General features: G+C 41.7%; 1 protein-coding gene across 1 annotated transcript; it reads left to right on the top strand.

Moving 5' to 3' along the window:
* Nucleotides 1-1543: 1543 nt before the first annotated feature.
* Nucleotides 1544-26563, top strand: LOC142053699 (uncharacterized). The gene is made up of 14 exons (XM_075085723.1): nt 1544-1718; nt 2375-2425; nt 3078-3206; nt 3969-4086; nt 4322-4464; nt 4803-4958; nt 5766-6165; nt 21018-21202; nt 21839-21889; nt 22468-22596; nt 23279-23396; nt 24620-24762; nt 24937-25092; nt 26168-26563. The coding sequence occupies exons 1-14, from the start codon at nt 1551-1553 to the stop codon at nt 26561-26563; spliced, it is 2343 nt and encodes a 780-aa protein (XP_074941824.1). The 5' UTR covers nt 1544-1550.

The raw sequence follows: 26563 nt of genomic DNA, 5'->3' as shown, positions 1-26563 counted from the left end.
AAAGCTTAGTTGCAGGGTCTATGGAAAATATTCTCTAAATGAAATTAAAGAATGCAGCATGTTCCGGTGGCTGCAGCATACTGCAGCTCTCTGTTATCTTTAATAGTTACATTTTCTAAGATGAAAAAAACCCCCCACATTTCCTTCATGAGTATGTTTCTTCACCAAGACCATAAATGGAGCTTAAAACCTAAACTATAATAGCTAGCAGAATTTGTAAATAATAAGAAATAGCTACCTTATCTCACCTATATAAGTGGTTCAATTTAAGAGAGATTGAGCTAGATGCACTGTTGTTCAAATTATCCCACATTAAGAGATGACTGTCACAGGAATGCATTAATTCCACAGGGACTGTGATATATATCTGGCAAAGTATCCTGGATTTTGTTCTCTAGCAGCCATGGAGAGAAACAAATTAAAGTTTGCACTGCTTGAAAATCCCCAAGAGCTAGAGGAAATTCCACCCTAGCAAGGTTCTCTCTGCTTGTGTCAACATGTAGGAAGTTATAAATGGTATAAACAGTATAGTGCTGCATTAGACTTCACAGTATTGCATTTTCTACTCTGTCTTGTCTTCTTTACTAAAAAAGAAAAAAATCTTCCCCTTCAGTGTTAGATGAAATGCTAGGTGCTCAAACTACAGGGAAAATTTTACAAGAATGTTAGAAAAAGGGCAGAAAAAAACATTTAAATATTGAAGATCTCTGCAAATTAAACACAAGGCTAAACAAGCACTGTTCTTATTAAAAGGTGGATTTTATGGAAAGGGTGACAATAAAAATTAAATAACACTTTTTTAAAACAGAGTGAGATATAATTGAGTCAACAATGAATGGAACATACTAGTCGTAGACAGTTGTCATAAACTAGATGAATTTGGCATTTCATTTGCAGTCTCCATTGCTGTGCCTTCATTATCCTATTTTTAAAAAAAGTGAAGGTAATGTTGCTAACATTTGAGACCTCTAAAGTAGATGGTGTAAGAACCTAGCTTCCATTTACACTAGGTTAAAATTAGAGTAGATCTAGCAAAACTTACGCTGTTGCTTCAGACTTGCACATTGTATACTGGAATTAACTGTAGTTTGGATCATAGAGGGCTGATCTGTTAACTGATCTTAAAAGTTATGTTAAAAACTATAGTGAAGAACCTAGTTTGAAGTCTCAAAAAAATGAAGATTCTAAGAACAAATCTATGTCTTTTTGTTCCTTAAGAGATGAGAAATGACTTTTAGTGGGCTTCTTTTAAGGTAGCTAATATTCTTTGCAACATTTTCAACAATATGGTTGCAAATACATGAGAGCTCAAGTTTCAAATAAAAGAATCACCAGCCTATGCATAACTGGTAGCTAGCCAGCATTTTGATTGCTCATGAATCCAAAAGCATGTTGGCCTTTTAAATCCACACCACTTGATTCTGTTTGCTGAAAAAAACCCTGTGCACCAAGTTCAGGGGTTCAAGTGCACCGACTTTCTTATGTTACCATTAATACATTTCATTGTAATAAGTCAGACTCTGTTTGCTTTAGACAACACTGAGATCACAATGGGCTCCATCGCTGCAGCAAATGCAGAATTTTGTTTTGATGTATTCAAAGAGCTGAAAGCCCACCATGCCAACGACAACATCTTTTATTCCCCCCTGAGCATCATTTCAGCCCTGGCCATGGTCTATCTGGGAGCGAGAGGTAACACTCAATCTCAGATAGAGAAGGTAAGTTACTTACATGAGTGTAAAGTGACCTCCAGTTATGTTTGTTTTTCCTTCTAAGTAACATCACTGAATACATTATCCACTGATGAGGTTCTTACCTGTTTTAATGTACAAGAAATAAGCAAAAGTCACAAAATGGAGAACCGGATTGAGAGTCATGTAGAGAAAATACTAAAAAAAGATGTATATTTTCACTACGAGAGGCAGTTAGCTTTGACTTAGGAAAAAATATCTCAAGGACAATAACAAAATGGATTATGAGTCAGCAAATTTTCTTTATTTTTTTTCTAGATTCTGACATTTCTGGATAATGTGATTAGATTATTTTTTAATATATAACAAAGATAAATCTCAGGAAGAGAGGAAGACAATATTATTAGCAGTACATAATATGTAACTCAGTTAATTTCTAGACACGCACTAGAAAAAATACAATCTAAGCAAATAGTGGTATTTACAGTTTCCAAGAAGGCCACAGAGGGCATAAAACAGTTGCAAGCTCACTTGTAAATTTTTAGTTCTTCTCTCTTTTCAGTTAGCTCTTTTTTTTTTTTTTCTGAGCCAACAGCTTTACTTCAAGTGTCACGTGTAAATCTCAGATTCACATAATTTTTGGTCATATTTGTAATTTCTACCACTGCCATTTTCTCTTGCAGGCTCTTCATTTTGATAACATTACAGGAGTTGGAGACACTATTGACTCCCAGGTAGAGAAATAATTTGATCTCCCTTTCTGTCTTATTTTCTCCTCAGACCAAAACTGGAATTGTTCTGCCTCTCCTCCTGGCAGTTTCAGACCCTGTCAAAAACTATGGTAATGCTATCAAACCAAGGAGACCTGTGGAGGGAGGGAAGGAGGCTGTAACTCGCCTATTTTTTAAAAACCAGGGGAAGAGGGCAGGTTGCACATCTTGCACCAGAACAAGTGACAGTGTGGGTCAGGATCTTTGGGCACCAGGGTGCCTTCCTGGGCAGGTGCTGCTGGGGGAAAGCAGGTGAAAAGGGTTCAGCACCTGGAGCCAGGGTACAGCAGTCAGACTTGCAGCTGCGAGACTCCAAAGCAGGGCAGGAAGGTGCTGAGCAGAGAAGAGCCAAGAAGTTTCAGTGACAGGAACACAACTGCACTCTTACAAAAAGCACATTTCAGGGGTCTTATCTTGAGAAGGATGAACTTGTTGGCTTAATGCATCATCACCGGAGCACCTGCTGTGGCCCCAAAGGTGACAGTCCTATGTCTGTGGGGGAGGACTCCATTGCAGCATGACCCTTAACTGATAGGGACAACCCTTTAGGGTCTTATTTCCTAGAGAAGAAGCAGCTAATGCAATGTATTTTCTTATTTTCATGTCATCACCTCAGTGTGGCATTTCTGAATACATCCGCAATTCATTCAAGGATCTTGTCTCAGACATCACTGTGCCAAATGCTACATACTCATTCAAGATTGCTGACAGACTCTATATTGAAAAAACATACCCCATTCTTCCGGTGAGTTGTACTGTGACCTGACTTCAGCAAGATTCTCCATAAAGGCCCCTCTGACTCTACCCTAGAGAAGGACCACCAACAATAGTCCACTGTCTGTTGATGAAAATGTCGTTGCGAGCCATGAGGGGAACTGGTTCAGAACAGGTTTGAACCTTCCTGTGGCTGTTAGGTGGAGGCCAGGCAAAAGTATACTGGCATAAAATATGCCCATGTTGCAACAGTCACAGGGAGTAATGGAGATTGCTGTTCATTTGCTAGAAAACGGCTTTTATTGAAAAATGTAACTTTTAAGGGAAATGAAATACATTTTATGACTTGAAAGCATGAAGACTGAAATTGTAAAATTTGGATTTTTTTCAAAGCCAAATATAAAATCTTTCCACTGAAAGGAAGCTTTGTTTTTGAAACCTAAGAACATAAGAAACCAGTATTCAAAATAGAAAGTGGCATAAAGAGAAGGAAACAAACATTGTCTGTCCTTAAAAATGTTTGTTAACAGAAAGGATTTTGGTAAAACAAAGAAAATGGTTCAGAATTTTAACTTAGAATTCTATCTGAAGAAAAAGAAAGAAGTGCCAGACCTAAATATGTGAAGTAGTCTCTCTTGTCCAGCTTTAAGATTCAGTTACAGGAAAACAGCTATGACTGACAGACTCAAACACAGGGTAAAAGTTCACTCTTCTTCTAAATATTCTTCTTCATTTCACATTCTATATTTTCAAGTTTTCATCAGTCTAGCAACTGCAATACTTCTCCTTACAGGAATACTTAAAGTGTGCAAAGAAATTCTATGAAGCAGGGCTGGAAGATGTTAACTTCAAAACAGCTACAGAGGAAGCAAGACAGCTCATTAATTCCTGGGTGGAGAAAGAGACAAGTGGTAAGGACTGAAAAATGGGTAGCAGATTTTTCCCCCTACCTACCATAATCTATATATTTGTCTTCCTTGCCTCATATTGTCTAGAAAATGTGAGTCAAGCAAGGGCAGGTTACTTACTGCTATGAAAACAAAACTCCACAAAGTGGCACCCCAACCCCACACCCTTCATTGCAGGTATTTGTGTGCACTAAAGAAGGTAAGTCTTACACCTTCCTGCCCTGCTTCTTTTTTAAAGGACAGATCCAAGACATCCTTGAACCAGGCTCTGTTGATCTCGACACTGTGCTGGTCCTTGTGAATGCCATTTTCTTCAAAGGCCTATGGAAGACAGCATTTAAAGAAGAACACACTCAGGAATTTCCCTTCAGAGTGACAAAGGTTAGCAGGGCACGGAGGTAGGAGGGCATGGGCACAGCTTCTGGCCAGGCTGGCTGTTGGCTTACACAGCCAGCAGTCTGGGTGTTACGCACACCACCTGTTGCTGTCACAGCCCAGGTGATTTAGCTGGGCCCCTCACTGTCAGTACCTGGGCCAAAGGCCAAGGGGTGTTTCTAAGAGCTGTGTCTGACCAGACTTCCAGAGCACACCAGCAGGCAAGAGCGGAAGATGGAGACACAGCTCTTCTTCAAAGGCCCCTTTCAAGGGGCCTGCACATCTGCGTGCCTCAAGGGAAAAATTGCTGCCTGGTCACATCACCTCACGTTTTGCTTTTGCAGGAAGAAAGCAGACCTGTGCAAATGATGTGTCAGAACAGTACCTTCAAAGTGGCAGCAGTGGCTGCGGAGAAAGTTAAGATCCTGGAGCTTCCGTATGCCAGCGGAGAGCTGAGCATGTTGGTGCTGTTGCCTGATGATGTCTCTGGCCTGGAGCAGGTATGGCCCTGGCAGGGGAAGCAGAAGAGTTATCACTTTGGTGGGACTTGGCGACTGTCAGACCTTTTGCTGTCCATTTACATCACAGTTGCCCACGCCGCAGCTGTGCTGGGCAGGCAGGGGAGCGCAAAAGCCCCCCAGGTGCTACCAGGTGCTCAGGCAGAGACTGGCCTCTTAGGAGAGCCCTGGACTCAACCTAATAAAACAAAGGTAAAGGAGCGCGGTGCTGCTGTAGCCCTGCAGAAAAGGATGTTGCTATATGCAGCGATCTCTATAGGTACTAGAAACAGACACGCTAGCAGCTTTGGGGTTTTTTTTTCATTTTGAGTGATTTCAACTTCCAGGAGAGCACTCAACGGTTTGCTAACCAAGAAAAGTTTGTCCAAGGACAAGTGAAAAAGGAAGTGATGAGGAAAGCATTCCAAGAGCTGACTAACAGAAAATGGGAAAAGTATCATTAAAATGAACTAAGATGAGGGAAAGAATCAATAGAATATGCTCCAGGAGGTACAGTTTTGGAGCCAATTTGATTTGATGTTTTAAAGAGCTGTATTTTCACACAAAAAGCTTTGATCTGATGACATAATTTTCAGATGACAAAGTTTTGGAGAACTTCATCAAGACAATGAGCTATAGGCTATAGTCTGGAGGAAGCATACAGGATAAACAAATACATTTAAGATTAAATATCAGTTCTATTGTGTACAGAAAGTAAATGCAAATAAATTGTAACAAGTGGTATAAACACAGCCATTTAGGCCATTGCACTCTTGTCTCAGGTATTTCATTCCCCGTCTCTCTTTCCAGCTTGAGAACAAAATCAGCTCTGAAAAACTTACGGAGTGGACCAGTCCTAATGTGATGGAAAAGAAGAGAGTGAAAGTCTACCTCCCGCGCATGAAGATTGAGGAAAAATATAACCTCACATCTGTCTTAATGGCCTTGGGCATGACTGACCTGTTCAGTCCTTCAGCCAATCTGACTGGCATCTCTTCCACAGAGAGCCTGAAGATATCTGAGGCCGTCCATGAGGTGTACATGGAAGTCAATGAAGAGGGAACTGAGATAGCAGGTTCAGCTGAGGTGATGGGAGACATGAAGCATTCCGCTGAGTTTGAAGAGTTTAGGGCTGACCACCCTTTCCTTTTCTTGATCAAACACCATCCAACCAACAGCATCCTCTTCTTTGGTAGATATCGTTCCCCCTAGAGAAAGAAAGAGCTGGAAATAATGCTTCCCTTCCCCTCAGGAATAGACCCCCTTTACCTTAACACTGTAGTTTAATCTCTTCTCTTCAATATTTTCTCCAAGTGGAAAGCTTTCAATATCTAGGGAGATATTCCTGAAGAAGCATGTGACTTTTCAGATCTTTAGGTGCAGGTATTTCTGTTCATGCGACTTGTGTTCAGGACTTATATCCAGGATTGAATGAGAATTTCAGGAGGTAGCTTAGGAATATTTCCCTTTGAATTATTTGAGAGACAGGGCTAGTGTCTTGATTTTTGTGAGAAATCCTGCCACTGCTATTGAGAAACTGGTTTCTTCATAGGAGTTCTGTGAAATAAACGCAGCTTTCAGAATAATCCTGGTCCCTTCTCTTGAACATGCTGGGCTACCATCTTGGAATTGATGATTGACAACTTGCAGATGAAATTCTAGACTTTCAGGAATGCATTTGGTCTTCTTTTTGGTGCACATACTATAAGGCTGTCTCTTGTTCTGAGGGAGCTTACAGAAAGCCTACAATTTCTTCATAAACCACCATCTCCAAATAGAACACCTTCCTGACTGATATAATGTCCTGTCTTCATTCCAGTGACATATCATTGATTTATGAATGTTAATTGGTGGTCCTTCTATTTATTCTAATAAATGCATTGCAAACAAAATGTGTCATTACCTATTCTGGGTTATCGCTCCACACAACCTGAAACATGATACAGTGGGTAGTATTTCTTGACAGGAGAGGTTTAGACTAGGATATGGATCCGATTTTCAAAACCAGAATATACCCATACATAAAGTCACTAAGCAGCTTAAGAAAGTTTTTAAAAATTTTGAACTTAAGCAAGGTAAATGTTACAGCTCCTATACTTACCTTGAGCTTATATCCAAATAGCATATCAAATAACTAAATTATTTGAATTTGTCATGGTATTTCCAGATAGTTTTAAAAGATTTTGTCTAAGTAAATATATCAAGTTGATGCCTAAGAGAAATAACTTCAAAAACATGAGAAGAGTGTTTTTCTTAAAAGGTGGACTGCTTCATCTCTCTCATACCCACAAGAATCATATGAGGAAATATTTCTAACTGTCTCTTGATGCGATAATCCTCTAAAGGTGGTATTTCCTATTTCACAGTCTTCAAAGGGAAGGTTCTTTAGGTTACAGTTTATCTAATTCAGAAGATTATTAGTGTTAATTGCTGAGTTAAGCAATTTCCCTTCTGCTGGGACACACATGCGGAACTGCAAATTACAGTATCAGTACTTAAAAAGCATTAAAAAAAGGAAACACATAGTGGTATTTGGAACTGCCTCAATAATTTGTAAAGGCAGCATTAAATATAACTTGAAATTATGATGCTGGCTGCACAGAAACACATTTTCACACCCCCTATGAAGTCTATGGGAGAACTGCAAATACTGGTCATCCCAAGACAGTCATAAAGGATTAGCTATGATTAACAAAAGTATTCAAGCAAAGAAGTATTTCAGGACGTGTGCATTTCAAGATTTACTGTGTACATTATGTTCTGCTTCCTTATAGCTAAAAGCAGCCAACAGAGTTTTGCTACAACTTAAAAAAAAAACCAAACAGAAAAACAAAAAGGCAGGACTTCTAAGACATTGTCCTAAGAGGCAGAGTGTGTAAGATTATTAAGCAATTATAAAACTATTATTAACCTGAAATAAGCATGTCTGCCACTCTGCATTTTCTAGGTACAATAATAGTAAAACTATCAACATTTATTATGGAAGTATTTATTACATAACATGAAGAAAATAGCTATTCTGTTGCATAACCTTTCCTCTGTTTGATGATTATTTTAAAGCAAAGAAATGGAGAAAATCAAGGCAGAATGGTAAGCAGCTTCCTAAAACTATACGAGAGAGGTTTTCAAGTCACAGAGTCTACTTAATCTCACTGTGAAACAGAAGCATTGGACTCTTGTTTTAAACTGGTCCTTCAGGTGTTGCTAGGGATACAAAGCGATATCTATCAGTCTTCTGAAAGGCAGACATCTGTTGAAAACTAGGTTTGGGAGCTTAATGTAGGTTCCAGCTTTGTTCGTATTTTATTTTTTGTGCAAACAGATGATCCTGATCAATATCCTGAAAATGTAGACCAGTGGCACTGTGCTTGGAACCCAGTAAATTTTTAAGAAAAAGACAGAAATATTATTTGGTGAAAGTCCAGAGGCTTTTTAAGATATCTGTGCCCTCAACGAAAAAATAATATCACAGTCAAATACTGTATAAGCAATAGAGCTATTTGGTTTATGAAGGAGAAGATGTTCGCTGTAGAGGCAAAAATGAGAGGTAAAAGCAGAGATTCAACAAAATTTAATAAAATCTATGCCTGCTGCATCAATGGCTGGGCCCAGAATTGTGCCTGTGTGTTGCTGGTCTGGGCCAGAAGGACCTGCTGTAAAGGAGTTGCCATGGTGAATGTGGCTGCTGCTGCCCCCACGGGAAGCAATTCTGCAAAAAGCAGCACGAAGGGTGTTACAAAGGGATAAGGGAAGAGCAGCCATGATGGGAGCAAGTACTGCCTGCTGCTTCTGAGCTCTGAAGACAATGAATCATAGTTCCCACAAAGTCTAGATATTGTCCAATAGTCCTTTTTGTTCCTTTGCAGCATGATTGAAGTTGGTATGTCAATAAATTGCCATGTCTTCATCTGCTACAATCCATTTTCACTATGTGCTGCATTGTTTTGGATACACAGTACTGCTAGGCGTCTGTGTAACAAAAACAGCCACATGCAATCACATTCTTTTTAATGCTGCACAGGACAGCATTAGAAGTGCTCTGTGGACTAAGTGTGCCTTTCCTTCTCATGTCATTTGGAGAAGGGCTGGAGCTGACATATCTTCTCTGCCCTTTGGGGAACAAAATTGTCTGAGACCATTCCACACTTCTCTGCACATTTGACTTGCAAGAAAGGCTTACCTTCTAAGCAAACCAAATCCATGGCTGAAGGCACAAGACTTTGTGGGCAGTATGCTGTAATCATAGTCACCAGAGGAAGAGCGCTCAGGGAACCTCCAGGGGGGAAAGGTGTCCTGGGCTCCCAAATGATATCTGAGAAAGCACAGCATGCTGAATCAGACTGAAAGCTGGGAAGGATTTGACATGGAGCAGTGGTTCAATTTTCTTTTTCTTGTGGCTAGTGAGCTAAGATTCTTCAATCCAGAAAAGAGACAGCAGAGAGGGGATTGTCAAAGGAGTGGCAGGGGTGAGGCTGCTCAGCAAGAGAAGGGGACCCAGTGCAGCAGGTGACAGCAAGGCCAGCAGGGCAGGGGCCTCCTTGATAAAGCATTCAGTGCTACAGTCCCCAGTGCTACCGCCACAGTCCAGTGATTCCCAAACAAGTCTGTAGCGATGAGGTAGGTCAAATATAAAGCCTGGAGGTTAAGTCCATGGGTAAGGGTCTGTAGTGGTCCTAACCTGAGAAGTGTTGTACATTGAGGAGTTAGTGGCCCACAGAAAAGTTGACCTGATCAGGCACAGGCTTGTGCTCTGCTGTGCTATGTTATGCTCTACATATTGCTTGGCCTCCAGGCCTATACTGTGCTGAATGTATCAAGTGCCTACAGGATAAACTTAGCTTGCTAATCATAACAGAGGAGCTTTTAGATGGCCCTGGATTGGCACCTGGTGGTGTTGCTGCCAGCACATCCTTGTCTTTCTCTTGAAGCGAAGCAGCATCTTTCTATACAAATATACTTTTCTTCAACAGTCGAAATGATAAACAGAGTTGTTTACTTCTAAGAACATACTTACAAAAGCTGTAAAGATCACACTACCAGTGAACCTCTGTATACGTGGGGTATGCACAGTGTGCTGTGCCCTGAATAAAGATCTGTCCAGTGCCACAGAGCTTGGGGTTCCCCATCTGAAGGGACATGAAATTATCTACGTTATCTCCTTTTTCCCTCTCATGTTATCTCCAATAAATTGCATTTTAATCAGTTTGTTAATAGTGTCCAAAACAAACCTGTGCAGTGCTGCATTACAGGGTCCAGCTCAGTGAGGTTCATGGCCAGGCTCAGGCATGCAAAGTAGCAAGGACCACAGTCAAAAAACTCAGTTTAAATGCTTCTGTCAAGTGAGGGGGGTGTAGACCCCTGTGGAGGCATCTCACAGCTCTATCACAAACAACACTCTGACTCAAGGCTGGACAAGTTGCTTCAGATGTGCCTACACCCAGGCAGACAAACTCCTAGGAGAGGGATCTTTCAAGAGCAGAGGTTTGTGATGTCCTGGATGATATGGAGATAATGGCAGAGATTGACTATTCAGTACCTGTTCTGACACAGGAACTTAAGGGTATTAAAAGAAATTAGTAGAAAGCAGTTTAACAAAGCCACATAGAGATATCTGACAACAAACAGGTAGCTGAATAATGGACTTCATGGTCAAAGAATGTTGGAGATGATAAAATTTTACCTGATTTTAAAGGGAGACTTGTCAAAACAGTGGAAGAGAAATCCATTGAGAGGTAATAAATATATAGAAAATACTACCAGCTATTAAAGTCCCAGGACTGAAAACAGCCAATGTTAGGACCCTGATGGCATGACCAGCCTTAACAGAAGCCTTCCCCGACACCCTCTGCATGTGGGCCCAGGAGGCTGTATTGGGCACTGGCACCATTTTGGTACTAGGGGTGATCTTTGTGAGAGGAGGACATGAACTGTCCTTGGCCAGTCACAGCCAGTTGCAGCTGGCCCTGGAATGGATGAAAAGAACTCATTGTATGCCAAATCTTCAGTGTCAGGGGAGCATATGCCACCTCTGCTCAAGTGTCATTAAGAAAGGGTGGCAGAAGCAATGTAAAAGATGTGTTTGGTGAAACAAAACAGGAGACACATGGAAGATGTTATTGAGAGCACAGCTGAAGCCACACTCTTGGGAGGAAGTGCTCCGTGCCAGAGGAGGCACCTCTGAGGGACTGCAGCCACAGGCAACCCATGCCAGGGCAGTGACACCCCAGAGGGACTGCAGCCCACAGATGGCTGACACTGGAGCAAGAACATCCCTGTGGAACTGCAGTCCATAAAGCAGACTGGAGCACAGGAAAAAAGTGAGCAGCAACAACTGGCAGACAGAAACACTTATGCACCAACCCTAACTTTTTTCATTGCCAGCTGCTTCACCAAAGGGACTGGGAAGCAGCGAGTGTAACAAGAAAGCTGAACCTAGGAAGCAGAGAAGGGGAGTTTTTGGGCTGAAGTTGAGTGTGGGGAAGGGGGATGAATGGTCTATGTGCCTGTTTCATAGTTTGTTACCTTTATTTTTGTCAATACCTGACAAACAAAAAAATGTTAATTAGCAAGAAATTATATGAAACTCCCCAAGACTGTCGCCCACCACAGAAGCTCATTTCAGCTAGGCCTTGGCCTTTCAGTCCCTGCCTGAAGTACACTGTAGGTGTGCCTGTCTCCAGGCTTGCCTCCTGATGGACATCATACCCAAGCTATGTAGCCTTGTCTCCAGGCCCATCTCTTTTGCTCCTAAGTAGATGACAGGGCCCTGAGTGCACTGAAAAGCCTTTAATGGTCCTGACCAGCCACACCTGGAGCCTCTACCCACACCAATGTGCCCAGAAGCTCTATTTAAGCTATGCTCTGGACCTTCAGTCTCTCTGTGCTATATCAGACGTATACCAGTCTCTAGTTCAAACACAGCTGTGCCCATGCCTGGCCAAGGACTCCTAGTGTGACCCTGGCCTTTCCTTGTGATCACTGGACCTGAGCCTAGCTCTGACGTGTGAATTGACTTCCTGGCTTGTCCTTGGACCTGCCTCATAACCATGATATTGCCGTATGATCTGGTCTCATGGTTGGACCTGGCTGAGATCTCTGGGCCTGCTCTGCTCAAATCCTGTGGGACTGAGCCCTGGCTGGTGAGGCTCCCGCCCTGCTGGCTGTGGGATCCCCCTTGCCTCCTGGTTTGTCTTTCCTTGGGGAGAAGCTGACCCTTGCTGCTCCCTGACAGTGAAGCCTCCTTGAGCCCTCTGCTGAGCACCGAGGAGCCCAGGCTCTAGTCATGCAGGGCCTTGTCCTTACAAAACTTCCTGATCTCTCCACAGCACTCACCTGTTACTCTGCCCCAGGCTCCTGAGTGAACCCTCTTCCAGCCACCTGGACCCTCCTTCCCCCCGCCTTGTGCCCCCGCAGTCTCCGGGGCCCATCAGGGCAGCCTGACCATCTGACTCAGCCCCAGGCCTCTCAAGCCACGTCCCTTTCCAGTCTGCTGTCCCTGCCCTGGCTCTTTGTCGCCTGAAACAGCCCACCAACACCCCATAACCACTGAGCCACTCCTGAGCCTGGGTCTCTGTAAGGAGTGAGGACTCACCTTGCTCAGAGGGGAGGCTGCTGTGCCTGAGCCCTGAGGGTGCTAACAGCCCTTGCTGGTCCTGACCTCCCATGGTGCCTCCCCTACCTGGCTCATGGCCCAGGCCCCCATGTCACCCCCCAGGGCCATCAGCACTTGCCCCAGTGACACCACAGTAGGGCCAGTCTCTAAATCCCCACAGCCCTGCCCTGCCCGGCTGTGGGGCCTCTTGATCCTAGCTTGCAGAATGATTTGCTGGCTGGACCTTGGACCTGCCCTGTCACTATGATATTGCCTTATGATCCAAATACTTGGTTGAATCTGGCCATCATTTCAGGGTCTTCCCTGCTTCCCTTGCTCAGGTACCATGATGGGACTGGGCCCTGGTCAGTGAGGGTCCTATCCTGCTGTCTCTCATCCCTGTGATTCCCATCCCATAGGGAGCAGCCAGCTCGTACTGCTCCTTGATCCTGGGCTCCCAGATAGACCCTGGCCCTGCTTCCTCTCGTGCTGTGTCCGGAGCTGTTGATGGACCCTGTAACTGGCATTCTGCTCTGCCTCCCTGGGGTCAGACGTTGTGGTGTGGCACCAGTTGATTAAGGCATTGCCCACCCTGGGGTGACGCTTGGCCCAGCTCACTGTCCTCATGGAGCAGTCCTGCTCCTGCTGCTCCTGGTAGTCCAGAAAATTTTCTGCCTACATTATTGTCTGCTTACTCAGTCTATATCTCTCTGATCTGGCTAAAAGGATACTCTCAGAGATTATGCTGAAGGTCTTACTAAAGTCAAGGTATACAACATACTCTGTTCTCCTCTTGCATCCTCTGTTCTCCTCTTCCTATCCTAGAAACAAATGAGGTTGAGTTACTTTGGTAGATCCATGCTGGTTTTTCCCATCACCTTTTATTCCTTCATGTGTCTTGAAATACTCTCAGGAGGCTTTGCTCCACAGCCTTCTGTAGTGATTTGAACTTGAATGCAATTTTACATCAAGGAGTTAGTGATCTACGTAACAGTTGACACAAGAAGGCACAGGCCTGTGCTGTGCCGAGCATATAGGTTGGCTTCCCATCCTGTGCTGTGCTGCACATACCCCTGGGCTGCAGAGTAAACTTTGCATGCCAGTCAGAAGGAAGGAACATGTAGGTAGCTCCCACCTGGCATGGCTGAATGCACCACCTGTCCTTGTATTTACTGTAAAGTGCAGCAGCATATTTTCTTATGAACATCTTTTTGTTTCACAATAGAAATGAATGCAATTGTTTTCTTCTTTAGAAAATCCTGCAAGAACTCTAAAGCCCAAAGTGTCAGTGAACATCTATGTCCATGGATGGGACCTGCACTGCATGACATGCCTTGACTGGTGGTCTGTCCAGTGCTGCACAATTTGGGATTCCCTGCATCTGAGGGAATGTAAGATTATCTATACCATCCTCTTTCTCCTTTTAATGTTAGCTGCAATAAATGTTATTTTAAGCAATGTCTTACAGAGTCTGAGGGCCTTTCTTAACACAGATCATAATGAACACTAGCCCTAGTGCCTTGCAGCAGTGTACTACACCTTTTCAGTGACTGTGGAGACCTGTAGTCTCCTGAATTGTCCTCCTCTCCCTTTTTGAAAATTAGTCACTTTTTCAAATCATCAGGAACCTTCCCCAATCATCCTGACTTTTTTTTTAAGTCTTCTTTTCGCTGTTCTACCTAAAGAAGCTTTTCTTACTGCCCTTCACATCCTTTGTCAGTTTTCCCTCCAGAGAATTTTTTCTTTTCAAATTCCATACATGGGAAAACCTTCAGGTTCTGGGTCAGATACTCCCATCCAATCTGTTGCTGGCCTATGGGATGTGATCACTGAAAGTTATGCCATGAAGGCCACATGAATCTATGTCAGATGAAATATTTGTGGAGGAGCATTAAGAAATCATTGGCTGTACAATGAAGGCTGAGCCCATGTCAGGTTAAAATGATTGTAAGACCTGATATGGGATATCCCAATGACAATCAAGAGCAATGACAAATGCCCCTGTCACAATCTGTGAGAGATCAAGACAGCACTGCAGGCAACAATGTCCATCTCTTCAGAATGGCACAGCACTGCTGCAGAAAGTCACCAGGTGGGCTACAATGTCCTGTCTGAAGGAGCTTGGCCAGACACCTCATTTTATTTGGCGTGGGTAAAGAACACAGTCCCACAGAACAACTGAGATAGAAACCATCATTGATAGCTACAGCACCAAGGTCTGCAGTTAGACAGTCAGCTGCAGTCACTCTGGGTAAAATTATTTCTCTCTCTGTGAATGGTTGTTTCTGTCCCTCATGGAAAGGCAGCTTTCAGATTCACAATATGGAATGAAGACAAACACAAAACAGTTAACATCCTCCTCCCTACTGGCAAAAGAGCAGGAACAAGGAGAACAAAATCTCGAGGTCTGCATAGGTTTTTGTGAATGGATGACAGGCTTTGGTCTGCGAGCTGACCTGGACTTCATATCCATTTGGATAAAAAGTGCCTTTCATACTCCCAGGTGTCCAAGGCTCAGGTACTTAAGAGTCTGTTGGTTTAGGGACAGCTCCATAATGAAATGCCTGGCAGAGGAAAGGGCAGCAGAGCCTTAGCTGACCTCTTTCTTGGGACAAGCATTGTCAAGCAAGGATGTGTGACAGAACTGTTCGTACTGCTTTGCACAGCTGTGCTGGACAGGGCAATCCAATGCCAGTAGTTCCAGGTAGCCTTCCAACTGCAGGAAGGTTTGCTTACTCTCTCTAGACTCCATGTCAAGCAGACTATGCAAGATCTTTTGTGTGTTGATGTAATCCTGATGGCCTATTCTCATCCAGATCTTCATTTGATCGTGGGTAGATTCTGTTGCTTGCAACTGGCCTTGCATTAATTATCAGTCTGAGCACAGAAAACCAAAACAGGCCTCTAGAAAAGAGTGTGGCATGTCTTTCTCATATGTTATCAGAGCAGAGCTTCTTAAACTCCATGTTGTGGGTTTGTTCTGAACCTGAAACTCTGATTCTTGGAGAGAAAACATGGCTTTTGTAAAACTAATGAAACAAAGCTCTACATCAAACACATACAAAACTGTTGTGCAGGTCTGGAACCAGGACACTACACAGAAGTCAAATTCACCAGGTATGAAAAACAACTCTGGGGTAATTTTTGTTCTCTACTTGCAGTGTGATGGTGTGAAAAAACGATCACTGACAAAACTGCAGCTGCTTGCTGGATATGTTTGTAGGTCCTAAAATACAGGCTGTTTGTGATCAGATGTGCCTGTGACACAGGTCTGGACACTTAGGTAATTCATGTACGATAAACTAGATTAAGGGAAGGGGAATCATGGTTGTTTAGGAGAGAGGCTTGAGGGACACCTGCAGGCAGGTTTGACTGAGATGAATATACTGGCCAAATCTTATAATCAGCAATGGAAGACCGGTGCAGTAGAAATAGAAGTAAACCTCTGAACACAAAGTGGCTCTGAACAAAAAAGGAATAAAGGGTGCATATAGTGGCACAGCTCTGAGGTTCACTATAAACAGTGTGAGAAAACAGCTTATGAGGTGTAGACGCATAGGTTCATAGAATCATAGAATATCTCAAGTTGGAAGGGACCCATAAGGATCATCAAGTCCTCACAGGTCTACCTAAAACTAAACTGTATGACTAAGAGCATTGTCCAGATGCTCCTTGAACTCTGACAGAATTGGCGCTGGGACCACTTCCCTGGGGAGCCTGTTCCAGTGACTGACCACCCTCTCAGTGAAAAACCTCTTCCTAACGTCCAATCTGAACTTCCCCTGATGCATCTTCATTCCATTTCCTCATGTCCTGTCGCCGGTCCTCAGAGAGATGAGATCAGCACCTCTGCCTCTGCTGCCCACCTTGAGGAAGCTGTAGACTGTGATGAGGTCACTCCTCAGCCTTCTCTTCTCCAAGCTGAACAAAGCAAGTGACCTCAGCCACTCCTAAGTCTTGCCCTTGAGGCCTTTCACCATCTTGGTCACCCTCCTCTGGACACACTCGTATAGTTTGATGTCCTTCTTATAACGAGGTGCCCAAAACTGCACACAGTACTGGAGGTGGGGCCGCACCGGTGCAGCGTAGAGTGAGACAATTTCCTCCCTCAGCTGGGTAGCTATGCTGTGCTTGATGTACCCCCAGGGCACAGTTGGCCCTTTTGGCTGCCAGGCCACACAGTTGATGCTTAGTCGACTTGCCATTGGTCCAAACCCCCAGACCTCTTTCTGTGGGGTTGCTCTCCAACCTCTCGTCTCCTAGTTTATATGTATAATTAGTATTACCCTGACCCAGGTGGAAAAGCTGGCACTTGTTCTTGTTAGATTTCATACAGTTATTTATTGCCCAGCTCTCTAGTCTATCCAGATCTCTCTGCAAGGCCTCTTGGGAGGAGAGGGAGTTCACAGCTGCTCCTATTTTAGTATCATCAGCATATGCCCACTTTGGCATGTTATCTTCAGCTTTTTCATCTTCAGCTTTGAAGGGCTCCTGGTAACCACTATTTTGTGGACATGAAGCTTAAAAGCAAAGCAAGGTGTGGTACACTCCCTGTGACTTTCAGGGTCCAGGCACACCTCCCACTGTTTTATTATATGCCAGATATTCTGGCCAGCTAGAACTAGAAAGCACTTCTGCTCCTCCTGATGTCTGTGGTACCACCTCACCTTTTGAGCTACACAAATGAAATGGGACCCACTCTGCCATTGGATACAAAAGAGGGAATATGGATAGTTGTTTAAGTGTTCAGTGCCTTGGCTCACTGGTACACCAAACTATTGGGTACTCGGCTAGAAGCTGAGGTACTAGATGAGTTGCCCAGTTCCCTTGCTGTATCCATGTGGCATGCCCTCAGACCAGGCCTCTAGAAACATTGAAATTTTCCTACTAAAACTGCCTCCTTACTGCCTCCTTCTCAAGGAGATCTTTGACTGTTCTTCTCAGCTGTGGTGGCACTGTCTTAATGCTTTAAAGTATCTGGAAGCATTTCTTTGAGGCTGGATTTCTCCAGCACCTGGCTGGCTGGTAAACAGTTCCTTGCCTCAGTGAGAGATTAAACTATCCTTTATCCTTCTTTTCCATGATATTTCACCAGGATGTTTCAGTGTGACAGGACCAGCTGGTCTACATTGATCAGTATATTAACAAACTGATACAAAAAACTAAGTAGAATACATGTACGCAACTCATTACTGGTGTTAGATTGACCAGATGGTGGCGATTTTTGATTAACAATGCACCTGGGAGACTCATTCACCATTCCCTTTCTCCATCAACGTACTAATACATATTTTATAGGTAGGTATAGTGTTTTCTGAGAAGCACCTCTATAATCAGAAAAGAGCAGACAAGCTTCTTAGGCTTTCTTAAAGGCTGAAACAGAAGCAGTAGGCCTGACTTAAAAAGTTAGAAGAATTATTCTGTGCTTAAGTATAGATACGTATCTGTCAGATTATCTGTGGGAAAACAAAAAAAACAAACCAAACCAAACCACTGGGCTGATACATGTGGAGTAGAGATTTAACAAAAAATAACACTTCCACTAAATCTTGTATTGCTTAAGTCCTCAGACTGCCTTGGTGACAACAACTCAGCAAGGAGAATGTTGATTTCAATGTCACATTTATTTTCTCAGAAGGAAGCAGACTGAGGCATAGAAAACTGCACCATCTAAACTTTTGACAGCAGTATAGGAGCCCACCTCTTCTCCTTAACAGAGATCACAGCCATCTCCATATATGTTCTAAAGAATTATGTCGTACTGACTTTGAGATTTCGTGCCCCACCCCCAAGACTTTTTAAAAATCACATAGTGTTTTACAGAGGTCAGAATGGTTTCTTTACTGTTTGTCCATTCTATTATTTCAGTACAGAACAATAGCTTTTATAACTGAAATGCTTTTATAACTGAAATATATTTGCTATTGTATATTATGATTGTCCCACAGACCATGAACACTCCTTTAGCTGGATTTCACAGTTCCTCCATCATTTGCCAGACCATTAAGTTACCCATGGAAGATCTGAGAGATACATTGCAAGTGCATACCACAAAATATATTTGGAATTGACTACTTTTTACATTGTCTGGGGCTATGTTTTGCTATTACTCGCCGAGAATAAAATAGTTTGCTATAAAACGTTCACACCCATCAAAAGATCTTTTTTAAATATCCCAACTTTTCAAAGAAAATGGGCCCGCATTTGACTTTCATCTCAATTGGTTTTCTCACATGCAATCTTCTTTATTTCCCAGTTTTTTTAGTAGCATAATAGGCCAAGTCCTGTTTTCACTTGCCTTCTGTCTAGGATGGCTCGACTGCATTTTGTACATTCAGAAAGGATCAATTGAAAGAGAGTTCTGGTCTGTTACTAGAACCTTAATAACAAATTGATTAATTATTGACAGATTGACTAATAACTGCTAATTATGTTTTCCATCACTGAGGTTGTCACATTTTTTGCTTTTATTAACACCCCAGTATCAAGTTGCAAATGAGGCTTAAAGGAAAATGAACGTTATTTCCCAGTCTTTTCTCCAATTCAACAGTCCTGTTGTACTGGTGGAAAACACTTTGTTACATAGAATAAAAAACTAATATTTGCTCTCCCTTCAATCAAAACCGGACTCATTGAAATTTAAAACTGACCTAATCCAATTAAATTATTTTTATGGTGTCAAAGGTCAAACTTCTGAAGGGCAGCAGCGGGTGGGTCACAATTCAGACTGTATAAATTCCCAAGGCCTCAGCCAGTCTGTCTACATACAGCTGGAAAGCTGTATTGCCTTTGGTGCTGAAGCTCAAAAGGTAAGCACTTCTCCAGGAAAATTTACCTTCTCACTATGTTATTTACTGCTTGAGCCTAAACTTAAAAGGAAAGCAATTATTGCACTGTGTTTGGTATCTTTAAGGACAGAATATTTACATTCTATTCTCTACAAATCTTCTGACCTGTGTGTACGCGGTCTACACTCTTATTATGTGTAAAACCTGAGTATTTGTTTTCAGTAGACTTTTTAAAAGCTTATTCGTTGTGCTTAAAGTATTATTTTATTTCAGAGCAGCTTATCCTCTTGTTCAGTATCTTTTAAGTTTGATTTTGGCAAAAGAATATCTTTGCTTAATTGGCATCCGATTCAACAGAGTGCACTGAGAGCAAAACTGTGGCATTCAGTGAACTTGCTAGGTTTATTTCAGTGTGAAATTTCTCTAACAGTTGCATCTCTGGAAAATACAGCTGGTGAACACTACACAAGATAAAAATGTGTGTGGGTGTACAGACATATTTTTACAATAATCTATAAATGCGAACTTGTATACAGAAAGTGAGTGAAATGTGTAGGTGAGTGTATGTGCATACTCATGAGCATGGTCACTAAAAATCTGGGTGGGGTTTAATACTCCAAAGACAAACTTGAGATCCCAGCATTAAGCACCTTCATAAGGGGCTAGATTTTGAAAGACAACACACTTTCACAATTTCTGTAAATCACAGGAAGGAAACTAGATTCATGCTGACCTCAAAAGTTGTGTTTATATAGGCACAGTGGCTACACAGGACTCAAACTGTCCAGAACTTTATAGCAGCCTCAGACAGAAACAAATATAAAGCTTTTACTGCTCTATGCCACAAACAAATATTAATTTAACAGCGTTGTATTATGGTAGCCATTGCTATTTTATCATGTCTGCATTTCTATTCTATCTGAGTGTCACAACAAAATCTGATTTCTCAGAAAGGTTATAGTGCAGTATACATAGATATATTTGAGCAAAGCAAGCTATATCTGAAAGCACAATAGAGTGGAATATGAATTTTGTGCATCAGTCTCTCTTCTAAACCAGGCGACCTTAGACAAATTATATTGCCTATCCATGCTTCCATTACTAAAACAAGGGTAAAGATACAAGTCTTTTAAGATCTACTGACAGTAAGTACTGTGCAACAGATAGATATTTTACTGCACTTATTTATTTTTAGAAAATAAAAATGGTCAGCTAGCCTCTGCTTTTGCTTATATCTGTCCAAACCTACAGCAAGTCTACTAAAATTTGCACTTTAAATTTCCATCTTTGCAAGTATATCAAAGACAGATCATATTTTCTTGTTTTCATCAAAGGTACTACACAGTACCAAGGAATTCTAGTCTCCACTGAATGAAAATAAGTACAGGTAATTGTTGTTTGACTGCTTTGAAAAGGGAATCAGAAATCCCACACGGATTTAAGACCTCTGAGTAACTTTACTGCCAAAAAGGCAACTGAATACAAATGCAGAAGGAAATAGATTTATGAATACAGTTTCTAACACGCATGAGAGGTGCGTATAGCCATAAGCATGTTACCACAGAATGACTTCAAAACTACTTGTTTATATTTCATCACCTAAAAACTATTAAAGTACATTGTGCTGTGTTTGTGTGGTATTCCATCATTACGCTGCTGTTGTACTTCTGCTGTTTGCTCTAGACAACACCGGTTTCAGAATGGGCTCCATCGGTGCAGCAAGCTCGGAATTTTGTTTTGATATATTCAAGGAGCTGAAAGTCCAGCATGTCAATGAGAACATCTTCTACTCCCCCCTGAGCATCATTTCAGCTCTGTCCATGGTCTACCTAGGGGCAAGAGAAAACACCAGGGCTCAGATAGATAAGGTGAGGCTACAGTTATGGATTTTAACATTCCTGCTGCTCAATAGAGCCTTAGCACCCAATTATATGACAATGTTCCTTGCATAGCTCAGAGGCTAAAAAATCTGGATCCAGAGTTATCAAAAGCTGTGGCCATCTCAAACTCCAACAGTGTTAAAAAAATGCATCAGCCAGAAATTTTGAAACTGGATTTAAATTTTAATTTTATCATTGTTAGCAGTAGGATTCTCAAAGAGAATCACATTCCAGTGGTCCTTTGTTTAAAGTAAGGAAAGCAGATAAAATCTCCAGGGAGAGAGCCAAAACATGTCTCTACACTGCAGAATGTTTCACGTGAGTTTTCTATAGGTCTCACCTCCTTTGTAGAGAGTGGCTGGCTTGTTACCTGGAATAAAGTTAATATTACTAATAGCACACATTGGAGATGATTTCTAGATGCTCAATAGAAAACGAGATCATCTAAGTAGGCGACAGTAGGCACAGCTGTTCACAGATGGTACAGATGGCTTGCACCTTTTGAGTCATCCAGCTTCTCAGTTAGCCAATAGGTTTACTTCAAACCTCATGTGTTAATCTCAGTTGCATAACCTTTTTTTTTGTCATACCTGTTATTTCAACTACTATTATTTTCAATTGCAGGTTGTTCCCTTTGATAAAATCACAGCATCTGGAGAGAGTATTGAATCTCAGGTACAGAAATAACTTCATCTCCTCTATGTCACTTTGTCCAGGGAGCAAAATCTAGCAGATAAAGCCATCTCTTAGCAGTTCTGACCCCTCTCCAATGAGCAGCTAGTGCTCTGCATCCAGCTGTTGGGGAAACACTCTGTCCAAAAGAATAGAGGGAGAAGGGAGGTAGCAGAGGATTCAGAACAAGTGTAAGATGAAACCCAGCACCATAATACTGGGCAAATAGGGAAAATTATAGATATTTTTATGCTTAGACAAGGTAGCTGGGTGTTACTGGTTAAATGGGACTGTTCGGGAATGGAGGAAAGCCTACCTGATCTGCTGGAGCTAGATGACTGTAGTGGGTAATTAAGAGTCCCCCTGAGAGAGGGATGAGGAAATTACAGTAGAAAACCAGTACAGAATTGCATATATTAGAAAATTACTACATCAGTGTAGTTATAGTAACAAGACATACAGGATGAACAATAGTTTTGAAACCAGAAGTGTCTGAACTCTTGTCATACAGCTTGAAAAACCGAAGTACTAAAATTAGAATATCATCTATCTTTTTATTTGTATCCATGCCAACGATTCAGTGCAGCACATCTGTAAGCGTCCATACTTCACTTAAAGACATATTCACCCAAATCACCAAATCAAGTGACAATCACTCACTCAGCTTTGCCAGTAGACTTTATGCTGAAGAGACATACCCAATCCTACCGGTGAGTTGGTCTAAGATCTGATCTGAGTGTATCTCCATGTCAAAACTGTACCATTTTGTAACGCAAAAGTGCTGTCAGAAGTCTAGGTTCTGCTAAAGAAATTTTCATCCATATGGAAGACAGGATTCATGACTTCTCTCTATCACAGCCTTAACCCTCTACAGTCTTGAGAAAAAATGTGCCTAGCCAAAAAGATGTTTGTGCAAAATACAATCATGATGCAATCATGTCAAGGTATAATTAATAAAGGTAACTTCTCTTGGAAAGAGTTAACTCCAACTGTTTTCTCCACTTGTAAAACAAATTTGAACAGTAACTTCAGGTTCTCAAAAATATGCCAAGTTTTCCTATTGAAAGGAAACTTTTATTAGAAATTAAAAGAAAATACCATTGCAAAGTAAAAAGTCCAAAAGTGGGCAAAATGAAAAAAACATGCTTTGACTGAAATTAATGTAATTTTTGGATCAAACTCAGTGATGGAAAATAATTTCTAAAATTTAAGCATATAATCTTGCTTGAAGCAATGAATGTCAAATTTTAAGATGCTTAAGAACTAGAAACATGGTTTACTGATTAGCCTTAATAAGCAGATTATTCATATGTGTTGATTTCAGTCTTACATTTCACATTCGCAAAATGCTTTGACATTCTGATCTGAAAACTGCATATTCTTCCTTTGCAGGAATACTTACAATGTGTGAAGGAACTTTATGAAGGAGGCTTGGAAACAATCAGCTTTCAAACAGCTGCAGATCAAGCCAGAGAGCTCATCAATTCCTGGATTGAAAGTCAGACAAATGGTAAGAGCAAGCCAATTGCCAGCACAGGGATTTTCCCTTCTGCTATATGAGAATAGCACATGAGAACACTTAAGTCAGGAGACAAAAGAAACCCAAAACCTCCCTCTCTCTTCCTTCTCCTGGATAACAGATCAGTTCCCAGATATGGAACTATCATTAAATGATTTTTTTTTTTTTTTTTCCTCAGACACATCCCTTTTAGAGGACTCCCTATAACTTTAGGGGCTTTGGGGGTATGTAATACTTGCAGTCCTGATGAAAGGGACAGCGCTAGAATATGCTTTGTACACATTGACAAGTGGTTTGACATTAATGTTGAGAATCTGGAGATTCTTTCACCTTTGCCCTCAAGCTTCCCAGAGTTGTTGTGTGCCTGTTGAGTAGGGAATGCAGTCATAAGGTACTTGAGAAACCTTAACAGGTAAAGGGCAATGGAAAACCACAGACTGAAGGAATGGTAGGGAGGTGTATGAAATGCACAGAAAGAGGTATACTACAATTGGGATTTTTAACCCACTGCATCTCAGTGTGGTTCCTCCATTCTTCCAGTCTCTTCCCAGCCCCCTCAAAACATTCCTTTCTCCCATGCTTGAAATACATGGCCTGAAGAGCAAACACAGAAAAAAGATGCTGAATTTTAACTGATATTAATATTCACAATCACACAACCTCTGGTGTGGTGTCATACTTTGAAAGAGAAAACCAGGCCGTGATTAAGCCACTGGTGGGAAGGGACAAAGGGAGGAGCTTGCTATGTGTGTGAGGACTGCGGAATAAACAAGAACAAAGTAAAAGAAGAAAGCAGAGCAAAATTCTGGTTTTCTTTCCCACTATCTTCTGCTTTCAACTTTGGTTTGAAGAAAGAAGTATTTGTGTTTACTGTTTGGGTTGGAGATCATCCTGGGATAAAATGTTCCAATGTTTTTTCCAGTTATCCCAAAATATACAGGTTTACTCATTTTAAAACAAGTCAGTCTCTGGGTCTTGTAACTCTCATTATAGTTCTTTACAGAGAGGGAAACAACAGCTATTGCCAACAGCAGTGAGCAAATCAACCTCGGAAGTACAAGATTACAGCTGCAACACCAAAAAATTGTCCCTGCCCTACACCCTCCTCCCCACAAATTCTATATCCTTTATTTAATGTTGTGATTGCCAAGTAAGATGTGTTATACACAGATGTATTATATAAATGTGTTCTCTTTTCCTACGCATTCTTAAAGGAATGATCAAAAACATCCTTCAGCCGGGCTCTGTGGATCCCCAGACTGAAATGGTCCTTGTTAACGCCATTTACTTCAAAGGAATGTGGGAGAAAGCATTTAAGGATGAAGACACCCAGGCAGTGCCTTTCAGAATGACTGAGGTACATGGGCATACATCAACTTAACGGTGTCTTCTAGAATTTATGAAGAGGATAGACAAGTTCTTACACAATCTTCTAGAACAAGAGGAATCAGTAGTTTTAACCATAAGTAGACATTTCTACACTCTAAGAATAATCTTTGTAAAAACTATGTTATCTTATTTGGTTTTGCAGCAAGAAAGCAAACCTGTGCAGGTGATGCATCAGATTGGTTCATTTAAAGTGGCAGTGTTGGCTTCTGAGAAAATTAAGATCCTGGAGCTTCCGTATGCCAGCGGAGAGCTGAGCATGTTGGTGCTGTTGCCTGATGATGTCTCTGGCCTGGAGCAGGTATGGCCCTGGCAGCTGGATGTCAGAAAACCATAAATATAGTGAAATGTAGGTGCTGCAAAGCCGTTCACAACAAAGTTATCCTAAAACAATTCACCAGCACAGATCCAAACACTGGCAACATGGCACTGTTGCATAGAAGCATGCAGCTGTCTCAGTGGTCCTGCAGCAGTTTGTGATGAGCATGGATTGCTTAAAGAACTGCTGTGGTGGGTTAAATATTGGTCACTGCAGAACAGCTCATTCTCAGCTAAGCAGCTGTTACTCCAGCAGCTTGAACTCTAAAGGTTTTATGTCTTCATTCCTGCACACTGAGGAGCTTCCTGGGAAGTTCATGTTAGCTTTACTAGTTGTAGTTATTGTTTGGTTTGGCAGTGCTCAACGTGCTTCCTTCATAACTTCAGAAATTAAACTATCTAAAAACTGAATATGAAGGTGGAATGAATATGGCATGTTTAAAACAATTTCAGATAATAAAATGTACATGACATACTATTGCTGGTATGAACAGAATACAGGCATGGGATATTGTCATTAGCAGGCTATAGTTATTCTGAATAGAAGGTTATATAATAAATGAGAGTTCATTGAAATGTTTGCACACTAACTAAAAGAATCTAAGTTACAAAAATGAAGAGGCATTTGAACACAGCTAAATCTCCTCAGTAATAACTGATATTTCAGATATTAGTAGTTGGTTACCATTAAGGCCTGGTTACCTGGATGTCTTAAAAGTAGATAGAGCTTACAACTCAAAAGCACAGAATGATTTTTGGAATATATTTCCCAAGGAAAGAAGATAAATAGGGAAGAGCTTTAGGTGAAATTTGGTGAGTAGCCATCTCATTAAAAAATTAACTGGCAGTGAGGCTATTAAAGAAGTAGAAAGCAGGACATAGCAGAGAAGAAAGAGTCATAGTTTGGTTTCCTCTCCTAGATACTGTACACACCTAGAAAAAATGCCATTCCAAGAGCAGTCAGTTTAAGAGAGAAAAAAACCCACCACTGATACTGCATTGCCACAAAGGAAGTTGTGCTCTCATCCCAAAGATCTTTTTTGCTTGTCTCCTTGCAGCTTGAGACTGCAGTCACCTTTGAAAAACTCATGGAGTGGACCAGTCCTAATATCATGGAAGAGAGGAAAATTAAAGTCTACCTCCCCCGCATGAAGATTGAGGAAAAATATAACCTCACATCTGTCTTAATGGCTTTGGGTATAACCGACTTGTTCAGTCCTTTGGCCAATCTGTCTGGCATCTCTTCAGCAGAGAGCCTGAAGATGTCTGAAGCCATACATGAGGCATTTGTGGAAATCTCTGAAGCAGGAAGTGAGGTGATAGGCTCAACAGAAGCTGAGGTGGAGGTTACAAATGACCCTGAAGAGTTTAGGGCTGACCACCCTTTCCTCTTCTTGATCAAGCACAACCCAACCAACAGCATCCTCTTCTTTGGCAGATGCTTTTCCCCTTAA

This window comes from Phalacrocorax aristotelis, chromosome 2 (genome assembly GCF_949628215.1).
Source record: "Phalacrocorax aristotelis chromosome 2, bGulAri2.1, whole genome shotgun sequence".
In the NCBI taxonomy this organism is placed as follows: Eukaryota; Metazoa; Chordata; class Aves; order Suliformes; family Phalacrocoracidae; genus Phalacrocorax; species Phalacrocorax aristotelis.
This window is presented reverse-complemented; position numbering and strand designations above follow the sequence as displayed.